We start from the raw sequence: 13,804 nt of genomic DNA on the forward strand, positions 1-13,804 counted from the left end.
ATAAAAGCTCATGAGAGATTGTTTCAAATTTTAACAAGAAAATTCCGTTTTAAGGTTGCATTTTGAACCGGTTTACTGGCTTTAGAATGCGAGTTGTTTGGTCGATTTAATGTGTCGTGATCAGACAGTTCAAATAGCATGATTGAGGTGTGTGTGGTCTTTCCAACTGCCAGCAATTTGGATCCATAAATTGTAAACTTGCTAGGGTGACTAATGATCTTTTAGAGCTTTGGTTCAGTGGGATGAACCTGTTTCACTGGTACAGCAATAATATTACTGTTGTATCTGGTTGACAATGAAGTTTCCTGCTAAATAGTCATTGGAATTGTTGTAATTGCTCCTTGATCTTGAAAGAATAAAGATGGGAATCTCATACTTCAAAAATGAAATCATATCACCAACCAGATGGATTTTATGTAGGTAAGTTGTTTATGTCAGAATATCAGCAATTCTTGACACAGTAAAGCAGTTATAAGAAATTTGGTTATTTTACACCTTAGTTACAAATGCACAGTGCTAGGTAGAATATTTTAATGTTGCTTAGTTACAACTTACAAAGTATACTGAAGAAAAAATCATCATTTAATGTGTTGGTTTTGGATTTCACAGTGTTATGAAAGAATAATTACAACTACAAATAAACCAGCACCTTTAGATAGATTTTATGTTTGTGTATTTGACAGGATTATACATATGTAATGTTGTAATAAGTTATCAATGTCTTTTGACATCAAGGAACTTGTTGGATTCATTTATTTAAGTTTATCTACTGACATAAGCACTTGTGAGACTGTTTGAGAGAGCTTATAGAAAAGGCTTACAACATGCCATAAGCTGTTTTCAACTTATTTTATAAACCTTCCAGGACAGCTTGTGAAAATAGTTTTTTTTTTTGACTGATGTGAAAATAGTTTATATCAAAACAGTTTCACATTATGTTATCTTATTATAGAAATAAATCATGCATAAGCGTTTAGCTATGTTGTTTATCCAAACAGGGTCGAAATGAAAGTCGAAAACATTGACCTGACAACTTAAATGCTTGTGAGTCGCAATTCACATTTAATAGATTATAAATAGATGATGTATCTATACATTGCAAGAAGATATCTGATCAAGTTTTTCTAGTTCCATACATAAGAAAGTTCCAGCCTAATGTTTTCCATCTGCTATATATATCCTCCTCTTCCATTGATCAGGAAAACTGATCACCTTGAACTGCTTGACCATGATATTAACCACCGCTGCCACATAGCAAACAAAATATGTCAGCGAATATCAATCGGCGATTTTGTTTAATCTAGTGGAGGAAATTTGACAGACTTGAAGATTCATGTTTTACGGTCTTCGAAAAGAAAACGGATTTAAAATCACATCACAAGATTAAAAAACTTCAGATTACTAGTATAACACAATGTCTTTGTATTATTCTCGTCATTATATTGATGTACACAAAACACAGATTGTATAACACAATGGAGGAATTAGTATGCATGCATCATCAACATAATACATAACAACTGTATTGAAAAAGGACAATATGTGATTGATAAAAATGCATACCTGATGGAAATTTTTCTTATTTCTTGTACTTCATGGTTGATTTTTCAAAACCAATGGTTGGAAATTGTTTTGCGAACTCCTCAACATCATGGCGAAGCTTGGCAATCTCTGATTGCACGTAAGAGGATGACTGCAATGTTTCCACGAAGTCCTTTAATTTTGTTCCTAATTATGAAAGTTCATAAGTAACAACATGTCAGTGTCTAGATAAAACAAACACAAACACACAGAAAGGGTATAGAAAATTTATGAACCTTTGCTCTCTGACTTAATCTTCAAAGCCAAGTTCACAGATGCATCAAAATACTCGGCGACCTTAACGAAATCCTCCTCAACAAATCCCCTTGAAGTAAGAGCAGGAGTTCCTTAAATCCACAAGAGTTATCAAGATCAAGTAGTTGAACAAGGAAAATTAAAAATCAAAATCTAAGATATGATTCATATGAAGAGCCTGTACCCATCCTGATTCCACCGGGAACCATAGCAGACACATCTCCTGGAACTGTGTTTTTATTAGCTGCAATATGTACAGATTCCAACACCTTCTCAACTCTGGATCCATCTATACCCTGAACAAATATTTTATGAAAAATAAAATTAGTCTCACTTTGATATTATTATTTAGATGAAACAGCCGTTTTTATGGATCTGACATGATATATTCGCTAACAAAATTTTCTCAAACTAAATCATATCGATAATTAGTATTTTCATGTCAGCTTTATGACTAACTAATACACAAATTACTAGTACTGAATGTTATTATTGTATAACTTAGTAGGCTCACAATATGCAAAGTCAAAGTAGTCGTATGGTTACCTTGTTCTTCAAATTCACCAAAACTAAATGATTCTCAGTCCCACCAGAAACAAGCTCATAGCCTTTCTCAGTCAAAGCCTGCAATATATTTAGTGTCAATTAATACATGAGTTATTCTCTTTGGTAAAACAAGGAGACCAACCCGTATCAACTGCTGACCTATGAAGCACGGACACAAACATGGACACTGGACACTGGACACAAACACATGTCACTGTAATCATAAATGTCGGTGTCGTGTCAGTGTCCGACACCGGGACACGCTAATTTGAGGAGTGTTTGTGCTTCATAGCTGCTGACTGACCCAATATCTACGAAAAGAGACAAATGAATTATCCTTTTGAATGTACCTGTGCAAATTTTGCGGAATTGCTGAGAACCTGCTCTTGATATGCTTTATACTCGGGAGTTGTAGCCTGAATACACAAAAGGAAAGGCAAACGATATTATAACTTGATGAACATACATCACACACCGCACATACGATCTCATTCAGTATCACTAGTATCACTCAAAAACTTGGTCACTCTTCAAATAAATCCTTCAGATGAACCCTTTTGTTAAGCTAAAAATATAGAATGGAGAAAGCTTACTTCATATCCATTTTAATGTCTGCTGCAGTATGTGATTTTAAAATCTCAATATCAAGAAAAATGCAGACAATGGCGGAATTAAAACGAAAGTAAAATAATGGTCATCATTATGTTTCCTATTTATTTACCTGCTTCAATGCAACAGCTAAACCAGTAATGGTATGGTTGTGAGGACCGCCTTGTAGTCCGGGGAAGACAGCTTGATTGATTTTGTCCTCATAATCATAGAACACCTTCAAATAAGTAAGTAGAATTAGTATCTCTTTTCGGATACTGCCATGAACTTGCATAAATATTTGTAGGGAGTATGAACAACTTGATAAAATAATAATGTAAACAGAATATAGAAGTGCATAAAAAATATGAAGGAATTTTGTTCAGGCCTTCAAGGATATACCTCTTTTCCTTGTTTGTTGACTTCTTTTAATCCCTTCCTGAAAAAGATCATAGCTCCACGTGGTCCACGAAGTGACTTGTGAGTTGTCGTAGTCACTATATCTGCATAATCAAAAGGTGAAGGGATAACACCAGCTGCAACCAATCCACTGATGTGTGCCATATCTGCTAACAACACAGCTTTCTGTTTGTCGCACACCTGTTGAAGTTTTAATATGCTTCATGAGTTCAACTTAAGGTGTTTCAGATAACCATTCAACTTAAAAGAAACAGATTCTAAGAAGGACAACTAACTATATTTAGAAAATCATATTGTGCTATCTATACATTACCTTGCGAACGCGAGCATAATCATACAGACGTGCATAGGCACTAGCACCAGCAACTATTAATTTTGGCCTGAAGAGTGTAGCCGATTTCTCTAGCTGCATTTTAAAGTTGTTTTCAATTAGTTAAAACATTGAGCTAACAAAAAGATATGGTACATGAATAAATTCTGATCTTACGGAGCAAAACTTGAATACTATGCTTCCTAATTGATAAATGGATAAAATGGGTCAAAGTGAGTCTGTGATTACATGGGAAATATAAATTCATCAATTTATGCATGGTGCATCATATGTAACTAAACTCACCACAAGCATATCATGTGAATATCTTTATCCTAACTGTACTTATTTGATTATGATAACAAATAATCTAGAAATGAGGATTATTTCCAACACAATCATGAACATGATAAAAGAAAATGCAAACATACCTGGTCATAGTCAATGTATCCTGTGCTTTCATCCAATCTATATGGCATTGTCTCAAAAAATATAGAGACTGCGGATATCTTTTTGGTGTCGGTCTGCACAGTGAAGATAGTAATTAAAAAATTTCAACTTGAAAGAAATAGAAATGCGTAGAGATATAAATGCATAGAATTCAATATTTCATTAAAATACTGTGCACTAAAGATATTCTCAGAAACATGTCAAGGATTCAACCATAAGCCAATCGATATATCTATTGTAGATTTCACTATAACAGGAAAGGAAAGATGGATGGTGATAATACCTGGTATCCATGAGAAAGATGACCTCCATGAGGGAGATCAAGTGCCATGATTCTATCATGAGGTTTCAACAATGCAGTGTAAACTTGAAAATTTGAAGGTGAACCAGATAGAGGCTGCACGTTCACTGCAAATCAGGGGTAACAAAGATGAGTAAACTTCCATTCTAAAATATTTAAAAAATTGATTCGCCCTAATAAAAGCTCATGAGAGATTGTTTCAAATTTTAACAATAAAAGTCCATGGTAGACTTCAAACCTTAGCATATTTGTTGCTGATTTAGATTTCTTGACAAAGTAATATCACACAAGAGCTCAAGTTAAGCCAAAACAAGTGATATTATATCTTATGCCAAGAATAAACCAACAAAACAACTACAAAGTACTACATGGAAATTTAATGATAAAAGAGAAAATATAGTACAATGTTGCAATTCTTTTTCTTACTGATATGTTTGTCTTGCATTCTTACCTCCCCATTTAGCAGGATCCAACCGAAATGCTTCCAAGGCACGCTTCTGGCATAGTGTTTCTGCCATGTCAATATACCTGCAATAAAAAAGATGCATAATCTGTGAATTGGATCCAATTTGGCACTTAAAGAAAAGAAGAAAAAAAACCAAAATGGTTACTCTATATTCACTGGCTTCAATGAATTATTAAAGGCTAGCTAGCACACAAATCAAGTGATAAACTGACATACTCATTTCCTCCATAATATCTTGCTCCAGGATAACCTTCACTGTATTTGTTTGTCATGATAGAACCAACAGCTTGCATAACAGATAAAGAAGTGAAATTTTCTGATGGTATCAGTTCCAGCCCCTTCATCACCAAAGAAACAAGTTTTATTTAAGATGAAATGCAAAATTGAAACAAAATCCTTAAGTTGCGAAATTTAGTATACCATATCAAGCTTCACCACAACACAATTATACCAAATGTTTTAACAGACAATCAAACAAACAGTTGGAGGAGAATTGGTTTGAAGTTCAATATTGTTAGAACAGCAAAACCCGACTCTAAAGAAAACAGCTAAATATCACGGAGTTCAGTCAATTGTGCCTACGTCTCTGACCTCATAGTGTCTTATGTAATTTTTCTATTATGCAGCACATAGAATTACATAGTAGTACAAAGTTGTTATTAAATATATGATCTAGATTACAAGATTATCCCTGAACCGTACTATGGAGGGCACTCTACGCTCGAGTGAGTGTCTGTGCTCGAGCGTCTGTCCACTTATCAATGAATATGAGTCATACATACTCAACAAAATTATACATAATTGCATATTTTACATTTACGAGAAACAACGATAGAAGCAAATAACATAGAGTAAGATCAAACTGAAAATCATATATATACCTTCCATTGCCTAGCTTTCTCAAGCTCAATGATATCAGCAATTTCAGGATCAACTTCCTCAAGTGAAGAATTCAATTGTTTTGGCCACTGCAAAAAAGTAACAAGTTTTCAATTCTCAAACCAAAACATCATGAACAATAATAATACACATAATAATAAGCTTCACAATCACAAGCATTTATAATATAATCAATGATATCATCTATAACAATTATCTTACCGTAACGCGCGGATTCTCTTTGTCGTAAACAGCTTCATCAGGCAAAGAAGACTACATTTAAAACAAAAATTTAAAATGAAAATTGTGAATAAGATATGTAACCAAAAAAATGAATGGTATTTGAATTGAAAAGAAGGGTGAGAAGTGAAGAACCTTATAGTAAACAGAAGATGCACTGAAAAGAGGACGTGAAGATTTGTTGATGGAAGTTGAAAGCCTACGAAGCGCCATTGCCATTGCCATCTTAGAGATAGATAGATAGGCCAAAGTGTGTAATGTATGAATATGTGTGTGATTCTTAAATTATAGTTTTGGTCGTTTTTATTTTGTCCAATAAAAATAAAATCAAGAATTGGTGGATGATGATCATCCACTTGAAAATAATTTTTTTTTTTTTGTATTAGATTAAGCGGTAATTCACTTAAATTAAACTCACATGTAATTGTGAGATCTTGGATTCGAACCCAGGTCACGACGTTCGGCCTAACAATTTCAACATTTTTGTCAGTTGAGCTATGACTTATAGGACAATGACAGACTAATTTGAGAGACATAAACATAACAATAAATTTAAATTATTTTGAAGACAAAAAAATTTGTATGGAACGGCTGAAATGAGTGAGATCCTCTCCGGTGCAATTTTGACCGGAGAGCCTCAAGTGTTAATCTACACCTTCCATAATATTTTAATAATAGAAATTAAATGAAATAAAGAAAAAATCAATGGATGAGATGTGACATAAAAGAAATGTCACGGGAGGGAATCTCCTCCCGTCTGAAATATTAGCTTTAAAAGTAATTACTTAGATATTTTTCTAGATTACCTCTTGAAGAATTGACAGTATAAAATTTCAGGATAAAACTTAAAAATTTACCTATGTATCTAATTTTCATTGGTCGTTGGAAAGATTACTCACCATTTTTAAGGGTAGTTTATGCCTTACTTTTTTTTACAATCCTATATGGATTTTTTTTTGTTTTTAAAATGGATATAATAATTGTGCATTTTTTTAAAAAAAGAAATAAATTAGTCTTGCTTATTTATATGTGCATGAACTATGATAAATATTTTGAGAAATAAAGCAGGCCAGAAATGCCCTATCCACGACAGCCATTTGATGGCCACAAAATGAACGTTAGGCAAATGTGAGTTGATAAGGTAAATCAAAAAAATGATTGTGACACAGAAAAGATGTTGCCACCAAAACTTTGTATCATGTGAGTGAGGACAACAAAGGGATCCCATCCCACGTTTTAGTGCTCAAAGTATACTTACTAGTTTAGAAGTGGATGTGCACTTTAACACCACGCCAAATAACATAATTTGATTGCTAAATTTTCCAAAATCCAATGAATTATTTCTTGTGTGTTTGTTTATGCACATGAACGGGCGATTAATAATAAATTCAAAAGGTCGAAATTGTGGAGTGTAAATGTTTAAATTGTGCGTCAAGTCGGCTTAACATATTTTTTTTTAACTTCTGCGCGCAATTGTGGAGACTAATCATCTCTCCCAACAAACGTTTTTCCATACGCACCAGCTGGGGATCGAACACAGGACCAAATAGTTAAGGGACTCAAGTATCTATCATTTATGCCACACTATGTTGTGTCACCCAAATGGTTTTTTAAAACAACTTTTATTCTTAGATATTATAAAACAAAAAATTACATATGTCTTTATAAAAAAGAAATAAAAAATTAAATATTGTTAAGGGGACATCCCTGATTGTATGCATTAACAATAGTGAACATATAGAAACAACAATGGTGAACATATAGAAACAGAAATTCTCTCACATTCTTGCCGCTTTTCCGACATCGAATTTACGTCATAAGAGTTGTCTCCATCAATTTGGTTATCAATGGTGGTGAAAATTTGAAAGCTTGGGTTGGTTATGAATTTGGATCATATACATTAGAAGTTAGGTTAAGCTGAACCCAAATCTTCAATTATTTCACATAATTATTGATTTGCTTAAGTTTTGGGGTAGGTTTGAGTTCATCAAACCGGAAACATTTTATTATTATTATGGTAAAACAATGTAATGTTTACAAACCGGAAAACAATTGATGAGTGTATTCCGATAAATATATGTGATATGTAACAGTTTGTGTGAGTGTATCGGAATACTTTTCTAAGTGTTCTGGTTTGAAAAAAATTGGCTTATCATGAAAATTTTGTAGGGGTGAAGTCAAATGATAAAAAAGGGTAAAATATGCATAATATGTGAATTGGATCCAATTTGAGTCATGGGAATGGATTGAACACGTATTTGAACCCCATGTTACGTGGTTCGATTCTCACAGAAGGCAAAAACTCCACTATAGAGGGGGTGGAGAAGGTCGTGAGGTGATAGCCGGGATCGTCGTTGATGGGGCTCGGGCTGTTACAACACCTATTTTAGAAAAATGCGTATCTTCTCCCACAATTTTTATCCAACATTCTATCCAATAGGAGAAAAATTTGGTTTGATGATATTGAAGAAATTAAGTAGCAAAGTCAATTTTAAACACATGGTTGAATCTTCATTGAAATTTTTTTTAAGTCTCTTTTAGCCTAAATTTTAGGGCCTAAAGTTCTTGCTTTGGTCGTTTGGCCTGGGGCGACCCTGATTGTGTGCATTAACAATGGTGAACATATAGAAAAATATGTATAGTTGTTTTTAGTATTAAATTGAATATAGAACTTGAAGAAATTATTCATCAAATATCTGAGACGTACGGTTCATACTTTTATAATTCGCTTCATCATTTAAACAAATTTTGAGAGTAATTATGTCTGCAGAAGTAGTGAATTTCAAACTTTGAGAGTAATTATGTCTGCCGAAACATCAAATGTTGGCGAGGAAGGTAAAGTTAAACCCAATGTACCAGAACATCCAAACAGCTTCCCACCATTCACAACCGCCGAAACAGAGATGTTTCTATTTGCGAAATGAAGTGTCGGCTTAATTTTCACTTTCACCGGAACTTGAGTCACTTGATGGTTTACCCATGATATATTCATCGGGTAATCAAGTTTCTTCAAGAGATACTACATTCCAACATATCATACAAAAAAACATATATGCTTATAAACAAAAAAAAAAAAATATAATTGTATTTAGTATTAAACTGGATATAGATGTAAATTTGTTTATTAAAAATAAAAATTACTTTGCTTACGTTATTGTCCTTGGTGATGTGTAATTCAAATGGATAGTCAACTCGGTTCAATTTCCATCAGAACTTGATTCCATAATTGCTAGCTAGAATTGTTGAAAAATAGAACAAGTCGCCATTTTTTTTATGAGTGAATGCTAATTGGCGAGATAATGAAAACTTAATGAACGACTTGAGATGGATGAAGTGGGAAATAGATGAGATAACGAAATAAGTCGTTCACTTAATAAATAATTATTATATTTTACTTAGCAGAGGAAAAAAAAAGTGAAAGAACAAATTTACAAGGAATAAAAAACATAAAATATAAATAGGGATAAAATAGTAATATTTTAATTGTGAAGCTCCATTTCATTCGATACACCCCAAATTGGGATGAAAACTTGAAGGATTGGATGGAATGAGATAAAATGAGTTCCATTGTGTTCCATTCCACTCCATTCATTTTTTACAAATCCAAACAATGGAATCTAATTACTTACCACTCCATCACATTCCATTCTTTGATAAAATCAAGTTCACTCACATTAGAAGGTAAGGGAGGAATGCCAACATTCTACATTAACTAAACGAATTAATAAAATAAAATAAAATAAAATAGAAAGCCAATAGATTTGATCTAGTGATAAGGAGTTTAGGAATAAAGAGGAGATCTTAGGTTCGATCTTCTCTGACTCTATTGTAATAAAAAGAAAAATGTTAAGAGATAGTAATGGTAAATGGGTGGATGATGTTGGAACTCTGCAAAACATGGTTAATGAATTTTACCAAAAACTTTTTTCTAATCCGGAAGATTAGTGGCACTGGTATCAAACTGCACTGACATATCCCAGGTCGGACGATGCAGTAGTCGCTCAGTTGAGTGATTCAATTGAGGATTTGGAAGTGCGAAAGGCTTTATTCGACATGAGTCCATGGAAGGCACCGAGACTGGATGGCTACCCTGCAGACTTCTATCAACAAGCATGGGAGACTGTAGGACCAAGCGTGATTGAATTTGTGAAGGATGTGTGGGTTCGTCCGCATGCTTTGTGTGATATAAACCATACTGATATCTGTTTAATTCTGAAGGTCGCTCAACCCGAATATGTGAATCAATTTCGACCTATATCTTTGTGTAATACTTTTTATAAGTTAGTCAGTAAGGTAGTGGTTAACAGGCTAAAGGAATTTATTCCTACTATAGTGCCTCCTTTCCAAACGGGATTTGTACCCGGGAGGAGTATACATGAAAATGTTGTGGTTGCGGCGGAAATTGTGCATAGCATTAACAAGATGATAGGAAATAAAGTTGTTTTGCAATTAAGGTCGATTTAGCTAAGGCGTATGATATGCTTCGGTGGGATTTTATTCACAACACTCTTCAAGAGGTTGGCTTGCCAAAGAGCATGGTGGATATTATGATGTATGGCATTACATCGATGAAAACTAATGTGAAGTGGCATGGCAACAGAGCAAAATATTTCAAACCTCGGCGTGGGATTCGGCAAGGTGATCTGATGTCCCCTTATATTTTTGTGATTTGTATGGATAAGCTATCTCATTTGATTTCTCAATCGGTAGCTGAAGGTAAATGGAAAGGAATTCAAACGGGACTCACTGGTCCTGCTATATCTCATTTAATGTTTGCGGATGATTTACTCTTATTTGGCCAAGCAAATATAGTCCAGTTATAGTGAGTAATGCAGATTTTGAAGGATTTTGTGCTCTTTCTGGACAACAGGTAAGCATTGAGAAAACTAGCATTATGTTCTCAAAAAATGTGAAGAATGATTTACAGGCGGAACTGCGGTCAATTTCTGGTTTTCGTGTTGCTACCAATTTGGGTAAATATTTGGGAGTCCCTTTGACTGGTAAAGCTCCGAAGCGAGTGTATTTTCAATATGTTATTACTCAATTACAAAATAAATTATCCGGTTGGAAGACAAAAAAATTTGTCGTTTGCTGGACGTGTTAGTTTGGCCAAAAGTGTTACCTTTGTTAGTTGTTAAAGAAGCTCAACGATTGCAGAGAAGTTTTATTTGGGGAGAAACTAGTGAAGGCAGGAAGTATCATGCTGTGAGTTGGGAAATTGCTATTAAACCCAAAAGTCTTGGTGGGATTGGTTTAAGGCATTTAGATGTTATGAACAGAGCATGTCTTATGAGATTGGGATGAGGTTTGAGTAGAGATGCCAACGGGATGTGATGCGCAGTCTTGCGAGGGAAGTATGGCCGAGGAGTTACTGATATGATGAAGGTTTCGGCTAAAATAACAGATTCGAGTTTGTGGAAAAATTTAGTGCAGCTTATGCCATGGATTGAAGCTCATTATTGTCGATCGATTGGCAATGGTAGGACCACTCACGCATGGACAGTGCCTTGGATTGACCCTGGGCTGCGAGTTATGGACCTTGATGTCAATATTCCGGATCACGTATTACATGCTAAGGTCGCGGATTTGATTGACGCGAGGGGATGCTGGAACTGTGATAGCTTACGGTGGCTTCCAACAAGTGTGTTGCAGAAACTGGTTGCTATTCCTCCTCCCGACGATGCACAGGATGATGATATCAATTACTGGCCGGCGGGAAAACATGGTAATTTTACTGTTGCCTCGACTTATAATATTTTAGCTGATATTAATTGTCAACACAACAACATCACTTGGAATATTGTTTGGCAAATTCAAGCTTGTGAGAGAGTGAGAGCATTAGTCTGGTTATTAAAGCATGGCAGAATTTTAACTCATTATAGGATGAGTAAAATGAATCTTGGTTTGCCTTTCTCCACATTTTGTGAAGATGAGATAGAGACGGAACTTCATGTGTTGCGTGACTGCTCAAAGAGTATGCATGTGTGGCTGAATATTGTTGACAGTTTGTGTGAGGTGTTTTTTAATGCTGATTTTCAACAATGGATTAAAATGAATTTGCATGGTGATATTCAAGGGGTTGATGTGAATAATTGGCAAAATTATTGGGCTATTGCTTGTCATGCTTTATGGACCTGGCGTAATAAAGAAAAACATGATGATAGCTTCAACCGACCTTACCGTCCTCATTTGGTGATCAAGCAATACATGACAGAATATGAAAAATCTAGTCAATTGGATCATAATGTTGTTGTGCTTCCTAGAGTTATGCGACAAATTGGATGGTGTCCTCCTAGTGAGGGATGGATTATTATTAAGACCGATGGTGCTAAGAAAGAGAATCATTATAGTGGCTGCGGAGGTATTGTGAGAGGTAACAGTGTCGAGTGGTGTGGAGGTTTTGCTAAGGGGTTGGGTGCTTGTAGCGTTGAGATGGCGGAGTTATGGGGTGCTTGGGAAGAATTACAATATACTTGGAGTTTGGGTGTCCGGCGTGTTGAGCTTCATTTAGATTCTATGGTGGTAGTGAATATGTTGGTTAAGAAGAAAGGAGGGCATCCAGAAGGTTGGAGTTTATGCAAGAAAATTTGGAGAATTCTACAATTCGATTGGGAAGTAAAAGATTCGACAAACATATCGGAAGACAAATTTGTGCGCAGATGCTCTTGCCAATATTGGGTGTGGTCTAGGTGATACTGTGATTTTTTATGAGTCGTGCCCGACTCAAATTCGACATTTATTTGCATTAGATGCAGTTGGAACTACTGTGTCCAGACTAGTTTCTCTGTAATTTTTTTTTCGGGGCTTAGCCCCTCTATTCTATAAAAAAAAATTAATAGAGACTAGAACAATAAAACTATTTTCATGATATTTTTATCTAGAGGACGTAGACTTTGAGTTTGAGTAAATATTGTCAATTGCTATTTAGAGTGCGAATTAAAACACAATTCACTACTTAAAGTGTGAACTGAAACACGTTTCATCATTTAGAGTGTGATCAATAACACCAAATAAGATGTGTTATGTAACAATTTTCTTTTAATTTTTTGTAATTTCTGTCCTTAAATTTTGTGTCGAAATACTAGTGTGCGCTTAGATCTATCTTCATATTATTTAAAGAGAAAAACTTGGTTAAACACAACATCAAATAAGATGTATTAGACACACATACATGACTTTAAAAAATTTAAAGATCAAATAATTAATTAATATTAGATGACGTGACTAATTATTTAACATTTACTTTTTTTCTCTTTTATGTGATTTTATGTGAGTGTGCATGCCTAACTGCATTTTATTTGAGGTTGTCTCCGAGGAAGAATTACTCAGTTTGCTACATATATCCAACCGGTGCAATATTAATTATTTTTGGATAAAAATGGAGAGATAAAGAAATGCAAAGACTTATTACGGTATTTTTTTTTGACAGCAGAAATCAAAGGACTTGAAACAATTAAAGAAAGATACGGCACCAAAAACAAGGAACTGAAATTTCTTGCTAAGAACCGTTTCACCACTTTGTGAGAAACACGACAAAATCCCAAGTCCCCACACCACACAAGAGAAGAAACACTTGGTTAGTAACTCTCATTTTGGGCACAAGCTTTAGACACACATATACAAATAAAAAAAAAATTATTATGAATAATAATATGTAATAAATGTCCATTATTGTGTAGATTTTCTTGTCCACTAAACGTGTCCTATAAATAGGATCCTTTTGTTACAATGTAAAGCACACTTGTGAATAAGTCTATTCCTTTCTCTT

The 13,804-nt window shown here is 34.5% G+C and overlaps 1 protein-coding gene across 1 annotated transcript; it reads right to left on the reverse strand.

The window, feature by feature from the left end:
• Positions 1–1,027: 1,027 nt before the first annotated feature.
• Positions 1,028–6,367, reverse strand: LOC123903748 (serine hydroxymethyltransferase, mitochondrial). The gene is made up of 16 exons (XM_045953345.1): positions 6,172–6,367; positions 6,019–6,069; positions 5,799–5,885; positions 5,134–5,255; positions 4,903–4,979; positions 4,434–4,558; positions 4,132–4,224; positions 3,704–3,796; positions 3,373–3,570; positions 3,104–3,208; positions 2,733–2,798; positions 2,383–2,460; positions 2,021–2,132; positions 1,818–1,928; positions 1,564–1,728; positions 1,028–1,244 (listed from the first exon to the last, which is right to left on the reverse strand). Exons 1-15 carry the CDS (start codon positions 6,259–6,261, stop codon positions 1,580–1,582), a joined length of 1,557 nt encoding a protein of 518 aa, XP_045809301.1. The 5' UTR covers positions 6,262–6,367; the 3' UTR covers positions 1,028–1,244; positions 1,564–1,579.
• Between the last annotated feature and the right edge of the window lie 7,437 nt (positions 6,368–13,804).

The sequence above is a fragment of the Trifolium pratense genome, linkage group LG2 (genome assembly GCF_020283565.1).
Source record: "Trifolium pratense cultivar HEN17-A07 linkage group LG2, ARS_RC_1.1, whole genome shotgun sequence".
Lineage (NCBI taxonomy): Eukaryota > Viridiplantae > Streptophyta > Magnoliopsida > Fabales > Fabaceae > Trifolium > Trifolium pratense.

What these genes read in the sequence shown, in the direction of transcription:
- LOC123903748 (XM_045953345.1), bottom strand. Translation starts at nt 6,261, where the DNA reads ATGGCAATGGCAATGGCGCTTCGTAGGCTTTCAACTTCCATCAACAAA. An exon ending in TCCCGGTGGAATCAGGATGG is followed by an intron (nt 1,929 to 2,020) that starts GTACAGGCTCTT and finishes TGTGGATTTAAG; the next exon opens with GAACTCCTGCTCTTACTTCA. An exon ending in GATTAAGTCAGAGAGCAAAG is followed by an intron (nt 1,729 to 1,817) that starts GTTCATAAATTT and finishes TTTCATAATTAG; the next exon opens with GAACAAAATTAAAGGACTTC.